The following is a 16,541-nucleotide window of genomic DNA, read 5'->3' as shown; positions in this document are numbered from 1 at the left end:
GAACGGACACATTTTGTTGACAGCTAAGTCCTTGAGTCGTTCCCTCTCTCTACCCATAGTACCAGTTGACACCAATCCCTCTAGCCTATAGAGTCATCGGCCCCTCGCCGGCGCAATCCAGCAGATCAAGATGCCGGTGCCCGACATCATCAGAGACGCGCCCCTCGGCAGCTTACTTCGAGTGCTCACGAGGAACAGGATCTTCCAGTACATTGAGGAGAAAAGTGACTTCAAGCTTCCTGAAGAATATCTACACATCCTTGATACCAGTGAGAAAACGCCGAACCACGATGCTATCCGGAGGCGACAATCTGAAAGTTCCCAAAACACTCCTGATCAGACATTCGAAGCAGAAGTCGACCTGGAACAAGCCCGACGAGTCATCACATCGAGCAGCATTCGTAGCACGCCATATACCTCCGAGGCTCTGCAGGTCGACTTGATGCTGAGGAGTCAACGTACCAAGTCCGTCTCGATCATACCTACCAGGACCAGTGACGGGGTCATCCTAGTGGACTGGTACCGGACCGACGACCCAGAGAACCCCAAGAACTGGTCATCCCTCAAGAAGTCCGCAGTGGTCTTCATGCTCTGTTTCTATACCTGGACCGTCTACCTTGCTGGACCGATCTGGGCGGCCTCCGCAGAGAGCGGTTTGACGGACCGGTTTCACGTCAGCCCAGTTGCTGCGTCGCTCGGACTATCTCTCTACGTGCTGGCTTATGGCATTGGGGATCTGCTGTTCTCGCCCATCACTGAGATTCCTATCGTTGGCAGAAATCCCGTCTACTACTTGACCTTCATCGTCTTCTGGGTGCTGTCTTTTGGACCACCAGTTGTCGATAGCTTCGGTGGTCTGCTGGCTCTGCGCTTCTGGCTCGGCTTTTTCGGTAGCCCGGCTCTAGCTAACGGAGGTGCTACCATGGGAGACATGTTTTCCGTCATCTACATTCCATACGGACTATGTTGGTGGGTCTTCTCGGCGTGGTGTGGTCCCGCATTCGGCCCTCTAATAGGCGGGTTTGCAGCTATGGCCAAAGGCTGGACTTGGCCGATGTGGGAGGTGGTATGGATCGCGTCTCCGGTGCTGGTCCTCCTGCTGCTCTTCATGCCCGAAACTTCAGCCGACAAGATCCTCCTCCATCGGGCACGGCGCCTACGCAAGTTGACGGGTGACCCCAGACTACAGTCGCAGGGCGAGATCAACCAACGCAATTTGTCAGGCAGACAGATACTATTCTCAGCACTGATCCGGCCCGTGGAGATCACGTTCAAAGATCCCTCGATCTTCTTCGTCAATCTCTACACAGGATACTTCTATGGCGTCTTTTACACCTTCTTCGAGGTGTTCCCACTGGTCTTCCCACCTCTGTATGGCTTCAACCTGGGAGAGACTGGGCTCGCTTTCATGTCCTGCCTAATCGGTGTTTGCGTCGCGATTCTTGCCTACTTCGCCTACCTACACTTTTACATGGTGCCAGACAACCTGAAGAACGGATTTCGCGAACAAGAACATCGTCTCGTGCCAGCTATGATCGGCTCACTGCTGCTCCCCATCGGTCTCTTCCTCTTCGCGTGGACGGCCAAACCGAGTATCCACTGGGTTGCCCCGCTGACCGGCGTCGCCATCTTTTGCTGCGGTCATTTCTGGACGATGCAGTCGCTGTTCATTTACATCCCGTTCTCATACCCGCAATATGCGGCATCGCTGTTCGCCAGCAACAGCATCTGGCGGTCTGCCACCGCGGGAGCAAGCGTCGTCTTTGCTCGACCACTTTTCCTCAACCTTGGCATAGCTAGGGGCGTTTCCTTGCTCGGTGGTCTGAGTGTTATGGGCATCATAGGCACCACAGCCATCTACGTGTGGGGAAAGCAATTACGTGCGCGGTCGAAGTTCGCGGTCGGCTAGTCTTCAGCATGCATCCGCTCCAAGCGACGCTGATCTCCTTGGAATACGAAGATCTAAAGATAGACCCAGAGATGACCCTTCTGCCCTGACTAAGGTCAGATAACGCACAGTCGGTTGGTACTCATGTCGTACCTGTTCGTCATCGCTAATGCGCCAAAAGGATGGAGCCCGAAGAGAACCGATGGCGTACTGGGAGACGATGCGCCCACGAGACTCGCGGTCATGGGGCTAGTCGTTATAGACGAGATGGATGGACGCAGCTTGCTCGTAAAGGAGTAGACCTCGCGCCATATTCAAGATTTGCTCACGGGAAATTGTGTCATAAAGGCATCTAAGGCACCTGCTCCTAGACTAGTGGACGCATATATACAGTCAATTGTGCTATATCTTCTTCTCTGACACTTCAGCACGGTCCGAATGAGACTCGGATCCCTCCAGCACGTCCCCATGGAGTACATGCTCGTCCCCATGGATGACGTGCTCAATGTTAACGCGTGGGCCCTTGAACCAGTGACGTGCCGACACTGCATAATAGATGATTGCAAACATCATCTGCCTTTTGTTAGCTCTGTTTGGGAGGCGGAGCGCGAATACTTACAGGACCGCCATAGATCAGACATGTATAGTTCATCGTAAGATCAGTCAGATCCGCACCCTTGACAGCAGGGAATACCAATGCCGGTATGATCAACAGTAAGAAGGACACAGCTACCGCACCCACTGGCTTAGAGAACTTGCCCAGGTTCCACGGGCCAGGCCTGAATTTGTCTCTCGCAAAGAACAGCTTGAGCCCAATTGGAGTGACGAAAGCGATGTACTGTCCAATAGCTCCAATCGAGAACACCGCACCGATGGCAACGGGGCTGGCGAAGGCCAGAAGCCCGAGCAGAGCCGCGATGGTCAGCACAAACCAGATGCAGTTTACAGGGGTCTTCGTCTTCTGGTTGACACGGCTCCACCAGCGGCTTCCAGGTATCGCTCCGTCGCGCGAGTAAGCGAATATGACGCGGGAAGACGCGATCGTGCAGCCTTGGCCGACAAAGAATTGTGCGATGATGTTCAATGCGAACATCGCGAGGCCGGAGTTCTTGCCCAGTACTTGTACGCAAAGCGATGCCATGGGTTGGCCATATGGTCCTGCCACTACCTCTGCGACGTCCTTGACAGTGTAGGCGATGACGAGAATGATGGAAAAGCGAGGTACAGACCTAGCTGTCCGGTCATCACAATTGCGCGCGGCCCAGCAATGTTGGCATTTGAGCACTCTTCGCTCAAGTGGAAAGGTGTATCGTAACCACTCATGGTCCAGATCACACTTAGGAACCCCATGATGAAGGACCAGCCCATTGGCCATTCTGTCCCATTTTGGAGGTTGACCCAGACTGTTTGGTTGTCGTTGAACTTTGGTCGTTGAATCGATGCCGCCGGCAGCCAGATGATGAAAATGATAAGGACGACCATGTTGGCGACGGTCCCGACAACATTCATCCGCCCCAGAAACTTTGTGCTCTGCATCGTTAGGAGTCCTTGAATGATCAGAATTAAGAGGAAGGTTAGGTAGACGTGCCAGACCTTGCCGACGTAGTTCTCGTTTGCGACTTCAGCGGCTGCAATGATCATAGAGGCGAGTGCGTAGTTGACTGAACATGGCCCAGTGCTGAAGCCTAGGAAATTGCTCCAGCCAACGCACCAGGATGCGAATGGTCCCCATCCTTCGGGTGCTAGGACTGCGGCTGCGTAGTATAGACCACCCGCTGTAGGCATTGAGGAGCAGAGCTCTGCCATGCCAAACACCACGCTTTGTATTAAGACACCAGCCACAATCCAGCCCCATACTGAACCAGCTTGTCCGGAGAACGCCAAATTGTAGCCGAGCGTAGATGCGATCGAGGGCAGTAGACCGAGCACGGAGAATGAAACTGAGAATGATTCAATCCATGTAAGGTCACTGTGGCTGTTAGCTGCTAAAGGCCCGGTTTGCTCTGACGTTGAACGAACCGCTTGAATTCCTGCTTGTAGCCCAATGCCACCAGAACTTCCTCGTCGGCGTCCGCTTCGTGGTCTAGCACGGCATGTTCGCCTCTCTTCGTGAAGACAGATGTTACTTGCATGCGCTCTTCGTGCACTTGGTGGTGAGTGCCGCCCGCAGAGACAACGGAGGCATTCCTCTGGCTAGCCATGACTGCTCAGGTCGGAAAAAGGAAATCTCAACAACAAAGTCGACAATGGTGACTCGAGGAAAACGAAGATATCCAGCCTGGAAAGACGCACAGAAGCATACCTAGGTACTTACCGTCACCTTATACTTGATTCAACGCATGCTGCTGATCGCTCAAGTCCTACGCGAACTTATCGATCCTGCGTGCAGCATAGCGGCACATCGTGACTTTCGAAGATAAGGATCCAGCAATCACAGCACGAGCGCGACGCCATCCGACCGGCTTGCTGGTAGCGCCGAGAGGGGGCCATGCACTCTCGTGCTGTAGCTTGACCCTCGATGCATATGTCGGCTAGGAATAGGATTTATGCCAACGGCTGATTTAGATTCTGGTGAAATGGAACTGATAAGCCGTTTGCAGCAGGTGCTTGGAGCTCGGTGAAGATCGTCGCGTGCGGGGATGCACAAAGGCGGGAGGATGGAGGAGTCCAGACCGCGATGCCACGTCCAAATGGCTACCCTCCCAGGTTATCCTCCCTGGTGACGTACGACGCGATGAATGTCATCGCGGACTCATTTGTTCGTATGGTGGTCACTATCGGCCACGTGACATGGGCAACAATGATCAGAGTCATGCTAAGAGCATGAACGGCTGATGGAATTATAAGGCGTCCAAGGCCAAGCCGCTGGCCGTTGTTTACTTTACCTGAGGCTCATAATTCTTTCTTCCTCGACACAACAGCGAAGCAAATCGATCATAATGTGAAGCAAGCAGAACTGATCTGACTCCCAGTTTCGAGATGGCGGGGAGCCATGTCGAGAAAGCAGACAATGGAATGAACGTCAGCGACATGCCAGATGAGCAGCCCTGAACCTGAAGTCGACCTGAATAACCCGTATGCAGCGCAGTGATTTCACCTATCCCGGAATCACAACAAGTAGGAAACACCACAATGAAGGTCGACTAAAGGTAGTGTGAATTCATCGATGCCGCATTGGGCTTCTGCTTGTGAACGAGGATGGTGACGTCGATCATGACGAAAATGTTCTTTTGCGTGGAGCCGAACTTCCATCGTTCTTGCCATGCCAAAGCGATGCAGGAGATATACCAGACAACAACGAGTCTTACTCCATCTACAGTCATACTAATACAAGCAGAGACCAGTAAGTCACAGCTACTATGCAGGCACAATTATTTACGAGCACTGCTCCCACTTTGGAGGCAAACCTCAGACATACAAGGGACGCGCCATCGCCCAAGAATGCAAACAGTCTAAAGTCCGATCAGCTCATCGTCAGAGTCACAGCGGCGGCACTCAACCCAGTGGACTACAAGCTGGCAAGTCTTCCTCTCATCGGTCGCTTAATCATAGGTCGACCGGCTGCGCCAGGCCTAGATTATGCTGGCTGGGTTGCTTCCGAACAGCCGCCAAGTCCATTCAAGCAAGGCGACAAGGTGTTTGGACGGATCACTCCTCCTCGCAAGGATGGAACACTTGCTGAGTACATCGTCGTCAGTCACGACGAAGTAGTGCCGCAGCCATCGGAATTGAGCGCCGAGGATGCGGCGTGCATTGGCACCGCGGGCTTGACAGCATATCAGTCCATCGCACCTTACGTCAAGAAAGGTGACCGTGTCTTCATCAATGGTGGAAGTGGCGGCACTGGATGCTTCGGCATACAGATAGCGAAGTGCCTCGGATGTCATGTCACAACAACCTGTTCGACAGCAAACGTGGAGCTCTGCCGAGACCTGGGAGCTGATGAAGTGATCGACTACCGAAGCACGAATGTAACCACAACATTGATCGGCAGCGGTCGAAGCTATCAACATGTGGTCGACAATGTTGGCGCCGACCCGAACTTGTGGCGGACTCTGGGCAAATGGTCCGGTGACAGCGCGATCTACGTCCAAGTAGGAGCAGAGATCAGCTTCGTTACACTAGGTGATATAGTCAGAAGTAAGCTCGGTTGGTATGAATTCAGTAAGAGCACCTGCTGACCAGTACCAGAAATGTTGCAGCCCAGCTGGCTAGGAGGAACCAATCGAAAGTTCTCAATGGCTTCGGTGACCTCGAATGCGGAACACCTCAGCCAGATCGGGCAATGGGTAGCCGAAGGAAAGATCAAGGTCATCAAGGATACAGTTCTGCCTTTCAAAAACGCGAGTGAAGGCTTCACGCGGCTACGCACCGGACGGACGAGGGGCAAGATCGTCATCCGAGGTCCTGAGTGAGATCGTTCATCTGGCGTTGTCAAATAATGAACGGCGTGATCGAGCGGCGTTGTCGACCCTGGTTGGGCGCGTCCTCCTGCGAGGTGGTCTTCGCCTTCCGAAAGCCGATACCGAGGTCAAACCATATGTCGACTTCATACGTGCGATGCGTCTTTATCAACAAAGTGATCATATTCGACCGTCCGGAAGTGGCACAGCTCGGCGCTAGTCGTGCACCATCCCGGGCGGCATAGGTCGCCGCGACTACGATTCTCCCGGGCGCTGAACGCTCGAAACGCGGTCAACGGAAGAGCTTGTTGTCTTCACGTTGGTGCATGGAACTCACCATGTTCTTCGAGCTTCCACAGGCTGCGAAAACACAACGGTACCACAGATCTGTGCTCCACGTCTATGCTGCATACACATTCCAAGTCAAGCAAAGAGCGCGCTTCAGGACGCGCAGAACGACTCAGAGCGCCTCACTCATTCCCCAAGAGCCCTCGTGACTGCACTTTCTGCCCACGAACTTACGGTGGACGGATAAACGATGTTCAGAGAGTGTTTGCTATGTAGCGGTGAGCATAGAATGGGTAGCACAGTTCCTGAGTGATGAATCAGATCGAGGTTTACCCGTCATCCAAGGCAGGCGCCGGGCTTCCTGAATGATCTGTAAGCATAGCGCGTGGTCTGGGAAAGTGACGCCCGTGGGTTGGATTTGTGTACCAGAGGTTGACGCATGCTCGGCTTGTGAGAGGATACGGAGCCGGTTATGCAGCGGAAGGTCGTTCCTCGTAACTCCCGGCCAGGCGTCGTCAGAAGTCGGACTAAAGAACACATGACAGGTTGGTGGGACAAGGCAGCCGTGCGCGGATATGGGAAAAGTCCTGCACATTTCGATATGGACAGGCCAGAATCTGTAGGTGCCTGCCAGGTACACCCGAAGTATCCTTGTACAGGCAGCAACGCCCAGCGGGTGTTCACGCAGGCTCACGGATTATGACTGCAAGGCCCACTGACTGGTCACCCGCACGCTCCTTAATCTGAGTCAACGATACCAAGCAAGGAAACGGGAGGGGTGGTGGGATGGCTCGAGGCAGACTCGGCGCTGATGATATGACCAGTAACGGTAATACCAAAGACGGCACTATCCCAGAACGGTCCATAAAATCTGTGCTGTTGAGTGTTCTGGCCCCAGCATCGAGGTGGCCACAGAGCCCGTGCATCTGATGTTTCAACGCTCGTGTGTATTGTCAGATACTAAGCCCTTTGGTGCGAGGCTCATCTGGGTGGCCCCCAAACCGGTCAGCCTGTTGGGGACTAGGCGAACAAGAAGCTTGGGCTGTCAGCGCGCCTATCACATTACAGCAGGTGGTCTCGTCTAAGGTTCTGATTTGGCTTAGTACGAGCCACACTTCCGTGTCGTGACGGTGGTTTGGGAAGCTCAGCCCTCTTTCACCACCTTTGACGACATAGGGCTGGCTCCTAGACCGGCAGGCTTGACGACCTTGAAACAAAAAATGCTGGAGACGATGCGCCGCACAGTCATGGACGACTCGAAGCACGAGATTGAGTGGCTGTACAGGCAGTCCTTGGCCGGCGCGTGTCGTAGAAGCGCAAACGCCGGCCAGGTCAGTCGTGTTCTACTTTTAGGTGAGCTCACGAACATCAGCGAACATAATCGACGACAACGAAACCAAACAGGACGATGACAGTTTAATGCAAGGCTAGGTGACTGTCTCGTCAGAGTGTACTTACAAAGAACATCTGGGCAGTGACTCGAGGACCTGCACAGGACCTTTGCTTACGATTTTGCGGGAACTGTCGCCCAGGGGATTTTGGTATTGACCATTCCAATCCCAGCCTAGTAACACAGACCCGCAGCAGGGCCCACAGCCAGTGAACATCCCTGCAGCGCCTGGCTTGTTGCCTGTCTTCGCTACGCATCTGTTCAATTCACTGTGGAGGCTATGCATCTATAACTTCCCTTCAACTCCCACCTCGAACCAATCCTGCTTTCTTTCCATTCACTCAACCACTCACAGAACAACACATCGACATCGTCGACGCCCAGTTTGCCAGAGCAAGGCAGCGACTACTGCTTCATACCTTACCGCCTGATACCTGGAACCACCAACCACACCGTCGCCGTGTCTTCTCACGCGCGTACCCACACAACTTACTACTACTATCCCAAAATCAATGTGTTAGATCGCGACTACGAGTACATCACAGTAACTCGAGCGACGCCCAGTCCACCACCAGTCTCGACACCCCCACTCACCCACGTGTCAACGCCTAACACATCTGTTCCATCTACCCCGGAACCCAGATCAGCAAAGATGGCGCGATCTCCAGCAGTGACTTTCGCGCCGGAGGTGCGGGCCTCGCGCCGACTCCGGGACGATGAGCGTGCCGTATGTGCCACCTGGAGCCGTCACTCCGCCAAGTGCAAGCGCTGCTTCGACCCCGTGGCAGTATGGAAGAAGGACGGCGAGCTTTGCGACAGAGGCCGAGCCTACGCCATTGACGTCGCCAAATACATTTACTCGAAAGGCGGCCGGCCACACAGTGTCATCGACAAGCAGGCATTCGGTCAACGCACAGAAATTGAAATTCCCTACGAGTATGAGGCCGTCCGATTACTGGTCAAGGCATTCGACAAAGGTCTCCAACTCACATCAGCCCGACCTGTCGTCTCACAGGACCGCACCTACTACATTGAACCCCGGGACGATGGCTACTACGAGATCACCGGCGGACGAAGGGAGAGATACCATGACGACAGCCGGCGACGAAGGACAGTACACTTCGACAGTGACGCCGACTACCACGGAAGTCTCTACTACGCAGATCAACAGGCTCGCAAATCGCGAAGCTGGTACAATGATGAGCCAATCATCATCATGGCCAACCCACGAAGCAGCAGGTACTATCGCTGATTGATTTTACCTTGATGGAGTTACGGATTTGAGATTTGAACCAAGATTGTATGATCAACAGTATTACGATACCCACACCAGATGATCGAGGGGGAACGACGCTGGCGCGAACGGTCCGGCGCAGACACCTCGAAACAAAAGGGGAGCCCGACTCGCAACAGTTTGCGCAGCGTCGATGGAAGAGATGGCCGCTTGCCTTTTGTGTACTTTACAGAGACCGAAAGTGTGGCGGGGAGGAATTATTCATGGGACTTAATTGTCAACATCATTTGATTAGGACTGCTTTGTCGCATCATCGATATATTTCAGATAGATCCAAAGAGTACCTGCTGCAAAACACACAACATACCTTCCATCTCTTCTGCGCTTGTTCGTGACTGCTGCAATTGTGGTCGCTGCCTACTTCGTATCTCTGGTAGGGATCCTGATCTGCACGCCGATCGATGCCTGGTCGCCTGCCCCACCAGTCTGTGTGCCTGAATTTCGGGACTATCGATAATGAGTCGCAATTGCCCCTCCTTCACACGGTGATTCCTTCTCTGTTTCCAGTCATGTAGACACTGCTATGCACTCAGCCTGCGGAATCTACGAGATCAAGACAATGACTCAGAAGATCACTCTCATTCGAGCTGCAGTCCATACACACCCACCGATCCACAACCTGCAGGAGAATTCGTCACCAGATCATGCAGCTTCATGCAAGCCCTTGTACCGATGCCCCGCCTGGCTGCATCAATAATCACCAAGTCTCATGCAACAAAAGTTCCGATCCACCTTTCTTCAGAACCACTGCGCATGCAAGTCCAGGCCTCAGCGGCCTCGGCTCTGGAGCCTGATGACTCTGTCCTTGATGATGATGTGCGGCAACCGCGGGTATGAGTACAGACCCTGGGTGGACTGTCCAGGCTGCGATGAAGCACCGCTGCTACGGCTGAGCACAGGCAGTCGTGCACAATTGTGAGTCCTCTGCCTTCCATGCCGGCCATGAGTCACCCAACGCTGCGTGGGCTGCTTCGATCTGGATGGGTGTGTCGACTCAGGGATACCGCACCTTCCTATTGTCTACATGTCTCGATTGTGGGTTCACAAGCAATCGAATGGTGGACACACGCGCAAACGAACTCCTCTCTGGATGAAGCCAACGTTTTGTTATTGCCGAGCCGTTCCAAGCAGCCAGAAGGGGCAGGACACCACTGCAACTCATCGGACTAAACATGCACCGCAAACCGGTCGAGGTACTTTCGCACGGCCAAGCACTTGTTCTGCGCGCACAAAACTTGATTTATGGACACCAGCAGCTCATTTTCCTCTTACAGTACCGTACCATTGCTTCAGCCTCGGTGGCTATCGGCACGGCCCTCGAGGGAGCAAGCGGCCCCAGAAGGCGGGGGCTCTTCGTTCGGTACGGTAACCAGGCTTGCGCCGTGCATGATTCGACAGCTAGGAAAATTAGGTAAGCTAGAGAAGTACCAAAGTCCCCAGACTGCTTCAGTCCACCCTTCGCGTTTGTCATCGACACTCGGATATCTCGTCAGGCGATCGCCTGTCTCAGACGATGCTGAGATTATGATGTCCGCATGGTAGCCGTGGCCACCGCCATCTGACGCTCAGGCTGCCGCCCCTTTCACTGCCACAGAAATGCGATTGCCTGCGCTGCTGTGTAATCCTCGCGAGTGCGGCCGTCGGCCGATATGTATCTGCGTAGGCACAAAAGTTCTGACGAGCGACCTTGACCAATGGCTGTTATAGCTCACTTGCCCGAACAGGATTTGCAGCATTGATAGAGACATGGCTATATTTGAGTGTCAGCATTTCTAATGGCATTACTGTGATAGCTTTATTGCCAGAAGCGTCCTGTCCGCAGTGGCGAGGGGGGATTTCGAACACTTGAAGAAGTGATGCTTCTTTTGTGCACATACTGTCCAGGCAACAATTCGTACGGGGAGCACGCTGTGTACGAAGAGAGGCGACCGAAGTTGGATCCTCCTGAGGCACAAGCCACACGAGAATGACGCACCTCGGATCTTCATCTGATTAGATAGTGAGAGCAAGTCGCTTCACTTGAGGCTTCGATGAAATTGAGTAGCGCGTTTGACCAGCGTCACGTTCATCTATCGGATACCCTCAAGAAACACCCCCGAGGCGGCCTCCCCAGTTCCATCGATCAATTGATCAACATTCACGCCGCCTCCAGCCAGATAGCGCTCACTGACACCCAGATTGACCTTCTTCCGTAATAGCTCCCCTAATTCGGCCTTCCAGGCGCCTATTTGCCCTTTACTAGTCGCAGCGGCCTCCCTGCGCTTCTTTTCGCGTCCGCCACCTTTACCGCGCTTCATTCGGCGTGCTTCCTCTTCGAACTCCTCGCTATCATACTCCTGACCTAGTTCCTCGGCGTATTTGCGTACCCAGGAATCGGAAGAGGAGGTCTTCGCTTGCGACTGCGCTGCTGTGGTGATCTTTTGCGCTAGGTCAACGCGTGGCCGGATGCGCGTTGTGATTCGGGAATCCACGTAGACTGTCTCTGGAGCCCGCCCTGTGGGCGGATCCTTTGTATATTGCGCATCGCCAAATTGGTGCTCCTGTTCCTGTTTCTGTTTCTGCGAGTGCACCTTTCCGATGAGTCGAGTGATCGGAACGACCTCCTCTGGCGAGCACAACAGCACAGATTTTCCTGCAGCGCCCGCCCTGGCTGTGCGGCCGGATCTATGGACGTACATATCTGCAGATCGGGGAACGTGGTAGTGGATAATCAATTGGATGCCTTTGATATCGAGACCACGTGCGGCGACGTCAGTCGCGACTAGAATGCTGTTTGGTATGTCGTGGAAGCGCTCCAGAGCTCGAAGTCGAGACTTTTGTGGCATTTTGTCACCATGAAGGACTTCCGAGGGCAGTGAGAGGGTGCTGAGAAAGGTATGCACGCGTTTGACGGTGTTGATGCTGTTGGCGAAGATTAGAGTCTTCAGATTGTGATTGAGGAGTAGGAGAGCGTAGAGGTAGAGGTCTTTGTCGTTTGCAGGACACTGCAATATTGATTCGGTGAGCTGGCTTGCCATTGTCGATTCTGGGGATGGGTCGATAAACATTGGCTTGGTGTGCTTAGGGAACGGAAGCTTCTTCAGCAGATATGCAAGGGATTGCTGATTGCTCAGGAGGTCACTGGCTGTGCCGTTCTTCAACTTGCCGGCGAGCTTCTGGTGCAATCCTCGATTGAAGGTAGCGGAGAATACCAAGATTTGTCGCTGGGGTCGGGAGCTGACGGGCCGGTTGCTCTCGTCCAAGACCTGTCGGTCGATAGTGTCGATGATATCCTCGACCTCCTTGAAGTGTCCTTCGCTGAGAAGGCGATCGGCTTCGTCTATCACCAGATACCGTACTTGTTTCAATTGTTCGATCAGTCCCTGGGACTCGTTGATAACCTCCCATAGACGGCCCGGCGTCGCTATTATGATATCTGCATGCTCCAGTTGTCGTTGTTGTTTCAATATCGAGAGACCTCCTGTCACTTTGACAACGCGAGGCTGTCGATCAAGGCCTTCTGCAAGTGCGCTGATGTGGTCGTGTAGCTGGTGTGCAAGCTCTCTCGTGGGTGCCAGTATCAGAGCCACGGGGCCCTTCGGCTCGTCCGTGACTGAAAGCCAATGCTCTATGATGGGGATCCCGAAGGCCAGAGTCTTCCCTGAGCCAGTGATCGCTTTGCCAATGACGTCTTTTCCTTTCAAGATAGGAGGAATTGCTGCGGCCTGGATCGGGGTGGGCTTTGTGAAGCCGATGTTCGTCAGGGCCTTGATTGTAGGTTCTGTAAGCTCAAGTTCTTCCCAAGCCAAAGCATCACCAGCGTCCTGTGGCACCTCGTTCAGCAAGTCGAAGACATTCTGGCTTTCGAGCCCCTCGTCTGACTCTCCTTGATCGCTATTGACGCCACTGGCCGCATGATCGTGCTTGTGCTTCAAGATACCATTCGGTCGCGGAGCTTGTACAGCATCAGCCATCAACGGCGCTTCAGAGTCCTCCTCATCGGAAAATCCCTCCCATTCGTCATCTTCGCCGATGGCCTCGCCATTTTCTGCGTCCTGTGTTCTAACTTCAAGGTCTGAGTTGAGTGACCTGAACATAACATTGTTGCCCTCATCTCTCACAACCTCAACATCATCCACCTCCTCCAGGAGGTAGAAGCCTTCCGCATCATCTAATCGATCCGGCAACGTAACAGTTTTCCAGCTTAGCGCGTCACTTTTCACCACCGGGCGGCTTCCAGCAATGACTCTTGACTTTCTCGGCAGCAGTTTCTCTTGTTTCCGCTTCCGCTTCCCTTTCTCCATCATCGTTTGATCCTTAACCAAAATGCCCGGCATGATGATACGGGGAGGGCGCTGTGTGGTCAACAATTTCGACAACTTTCAAAAAGTTTTTGGATCTTTCTTGACCTATACGGAAGTATCTGCTTAAATCCGCGATCCCGTGACCAGTCTTTCTGTTGACGATTCCTGCTTTGCTCCTCTAAATTGCCGGACCAATTCACGCTTCTTGCTTCTTCTCGTCACCAGAGGCCTCCCTGGCGAACATATCGCAACATTAACTTATTCACCATCGCATATGATTCGCAGTAATGGTGTTTGTCATGATCTGAACCAGCCTCAGCCCTACAGGCTCTTCTCGGCAGAAGCAGCCCCGAGGATCTCTGACAGTGCAAGTTTAAGCTAGGTTTTAGACATGATTTCGCCTAGAGTCCAGACTATCGACAACGGCTGTCCAAATTTATCGAAGATGACATCGTCTGCTGCTGCCACCCGGCGTTGCTGCAATCTTATATCCAAGGCCTGCAGCCGTACCACAAACTAACGATTATACCCCTCGTCACCGTGACCATGCGACGACCATGTTCGAACTCGTGAGGCTCGAGCCGTACTCCTATACATCTACTCATCTACCTGGAGCAGCTCCGAGTACAGTGCTTCTGCCATGACGCTCCTGCCTTCCGGCTGAGAGACCATGTCCGTGACAGTGCGCCATCTGAACGCCGATAGCACCTTCCTCCTCATATTCTCTCCGGAAACGCACCCTGTACTCTCTGACCTGACCTCAGTGAACGGTGCCTACAGTGTCCTCGTCGACCCATGGCTCGTCGGCTCCTCTGTGGTCACGGCCAGTTGGTTTGCGATCACGAAGCGCACCCTCCCAAGCGCAATTGAACACCTGTCGGAAATTGAGGAGCCGGATATTGTGGTCGTATCGCAAAATAAGCCCGATCATTGCCACAAGGAGACACTGCGTCAGTTGAGACCAGGCACGAAGAGCATCATCGTTGCAGAGCCAGCCGCAGCCAAGGCCATCAAGAGCTGGAACCACTTCGACCCGAACCGAGTGCATGGTCTGATAAAATACAACGAGAAGAAGAGGTTCGAGAACTCATTTCGCCTTCGAATCCCGCCGCTATCCGCTGAAGGTCATGCTGGAGAGATCTGTATCAGCTTCATCCCAGCGAAGAACTACATGACCGGCCTGCATAACGCGTTTGGCATAACGTACACCCCGCCCTCACGCAGTCAGTCAATCGCGCCCGTGCCGACCATCGATCTGCCGAAAACGACTCGATACTTCCATCTCCCTACAAGTCCTGTCACACTCCCGCCGACCAGTCCGCAACGGCTGTTCTCACCCCTGATAGGTCGTCCGGTATCGCTGGACGAGCCACTCAAGGTAAAGAAAGGTCATCGGCCGCAGCTTTCCAGATCATCCAACACAGCGTCCTCGGAGTTTCTGCCACTCTCGGAGCAGGTGCGACTCAGCTCTCACGGTTCCGATATTGGTGGCCAGAGCCCCAGACTTGAGCTGCCACATCACACGGTGATCAAACAGAAATCTGAGCCTTTCTTGACGAAGGAGGCACTGTTTGATTTCGGGATTGATATGCCGAATTACGACTTTGATCAGGTTGAAGCGCTTCCGACCCCACCTGATTCGCCGAACACTTCGGATTACCAGAATTCAATCTTCTCGCATCGAAAGTCATCAGCGCCTACGCAACAACAATCCATCTCTTCACTCGCCTCGCAGCCGTCATTAGTCTCACCAATTACTCCAGCAAGGCCCAAACCTCTGTCGATCATCTACTCGCCCCACGGACTGCCGTTCGCTGACCTGGAACCATACATTCGATCACATCTGGTCAGGATAGGTGCTTTACCGCTGACAGTCCTTCTACACTCATTCGATCATGCGCAGAACCCATGGTATCTTGGTGGAAACATCATGGCTGGAGCTGCTGGCGGTGCTAAGATAGCTCGCGCGTTGATGGCACGAAGCTGGATCAGCGCTCACGATGAGCAAAAGGACGACCGGGGCGTGAGCGTAAAGCAGCTTAAGATCAGACGTGCGGAGGCCGATGAGGTTCGAAAGACGCTCTGGGATGGCGATGACGGCTCGTGGCTGCGTCAGAAGGGCTGGATTTGCGATGTTCGAAGCCTCGACGTTGGCAAGGAAATGACGATTGGTCAAACTCGAGATCTGTTGAGCGGAATTAAGCGGGAAAGCCGGCTGCTGAAGTTTGGTATGGGCTGAGCAACGCACTAATTGGCCTGTTGTGGTCATGGAAAATTACTTACCAGGCGGACTCTGGCCTACATACCGTCGGGCGCCTTTGTGCGCTGCCTTAGCTGGTGGAGGTAAGACCATCGCCTCCGTCTGCTCCTGGACGCGGTCCAGGTCCCGCCGCTATGACCGACGAAGCACCGAAGCGTTCAGTGCGAACCTCCTCGCGACTCTCCACGGACGATAGCACGCAACTTTGGAGATTTGTTCAAGAACAGGACTGGCAGAGCATCGAGTCTCGATTGATTGACATGGTTTGGCTGCCGGCCCCAGAGAAACGTTGGGTTAGTGAGGAAAGCTGTAGCGGTCGTCGATGTCCCCAGCTCCGATCTCCCTCCCAGGGTCTTTTTCAGGTAGAATGTGACACACTGGCAGGAGTAGCGCAGGAGGAGAGGCACAAGCAAGAAGATAAGATTTGGCTGTCAGTGGCAGTGCTTGACACTTAGAAACCACTATTTGATGGCCTCATTACCTATCCAGTAGAACACTGTACCGTCTCTGTGGCACTGGATACATATGCTCATGGGCTCACGGGCTCAAGGTGGGATGGTAACAGAAATCTTCGAAGCAGAGCGCAAATCACGAGGATAAGGGTCACTTGGGACTTAACGGAAGCACGAATATTAGCATCGTTCTATGATGCCAATGGAAAGAATTAGGTCACCTCCTCTCAAATCCTTGGAATTTCGTGGAGTGCGCAGAGATAAGCTCTATTGTCGTCTTTGG

The 16,541-nt window shown here is 53.6% G+C and overlaps 6 protein-coding genes across 6 annotated transcripts; 4 read left to right on the top strand and 2 right to left on the bottom strand.

Annotated features, from left to right (window-relative positions):
• Nucleotides 1-130: 130 nt before the first annotated feature.
• On the top strand, nt 131-1,909 carry AB675_11260 (Transporter mfs1; the record flags this gene model as incomplete). Its single annotated transcript, XM_018140090.1, has 1 exon — nt 131-1,909. One exon carries the CDS (start codon nt 131-133, stop codon nt 1,907-1,909), a length of 1,779 nt encoding a protein of 592 aa, XP_018000033.1.
• Nucleotides 1,910-2,290: 381 nt separating this feature from the next.
• On the bottom strand, nt 2,291-4,089 carry AB675_11259 (putative amino-acid permease; the record flags this gene model as incomplete). Its single annotated transcript, XM_018140088.1, has 4 exons — nt 2,291-2,461; nt 2,508-3,117; nt 3,174-3,857; nt 3,908-4,089. 4 exons carry the CDS (start codon nt 4,087-4,089, stop codon nt 2,291-2,293), a joined length of 1,647 nt encoding a protein of 548 aa, XP_018000019.1.
• A 1,158-nt stretch (nt 4,090-5,247) lies between these two features.
• AB675_11258 (Zinc-type alcohol dehydrogenase-like protein) lies at nt 5,248-6,303 on the top strand (the record flags this gene model as incomplete). Its single annotated transcript, XM_018140087.1, has 2 exons — nt 5,248-6,028; nt 6,080-6,303. 2 exons carry the CDS (start codon nt 5,248-5,250, stop codon nt 6,301-6,303), a joined length of 1,005 nt encoding a protein of 334 aa, XP_017999968.1.
• Nucleotides 6,304-8,621: 2,318 nt separating this feature from the next.
• On the top strand, nt 8,622-9,221 carry AB675_11257 (uncharacterized protein; the record flags this gene model as incomplete). Its single annotated transcript, XM_018140086.1, has 1 exon — nt 8,622-9,221. One exon carries the CDS (start codon nt 8,622-8,624, stop codon nt 9,219-9,221), a length of 600 nt encoding a protein of 199 aa, XP_018000068.1.
• A 2,111-nt stretch (nt 9,222-11,332) lies between these two features.
• AB675_11256 (ATP-dependent RNA helicase mak5) lies at nt 11,333-13,579 on the bottom strand (the record flags this gene model as incomplete). Its single annotated transcript, XM_018140085.1, has 1 exon — nt 11,333-13,579. The coding sequence occupies one exon, from the start codon at nt 13,577-13,579 to the stop codon at nt 11,333-11,335; it is 2,247 nt and encodes a 748-aa protein (XP_017999832.1).
• A 637-nt stretch (nt 13,580-14,216) lies between these two features.
• AB675_11255 (uncharacterized protein) lies at nt 14,217-15,785 on the top strand (the record flags this gene model as incomplete). Its single annotated transcript, XM_018140084.1, has 1 exon — nt 14,217-15,785. One exon carries the CDS (start codon nt 14,217-14,219, stop codon nt 15,783-15,785), a length of 1,569 nt encoding a protein of 522 aa, XP_017999948.1.
• Between the last annotated feature and the right edge of the window lie 756 nt (nt 15,786-16,541).

Source organism: Cyphellophora attinorum, assembly GCF_001299255.1.
Source record: "Cyphellophora attinorum strain CBS 131958 chromosome Unknown Contig13, whole genome shotgun sequence".
NCBI classification, from domain to species: Eukaryota; Fungi; Ascomycota; class Eurotiomycetes; order Chaetothyriales; family Cyphellophoraceae; genus Cyphellophora; species Cyphellophora attinorum.
The sequence above is the reverse complement of the archived record's forward strand: the minus strand, read 5'-3'. Positions and strand labels throughout refer to the sequence as shown.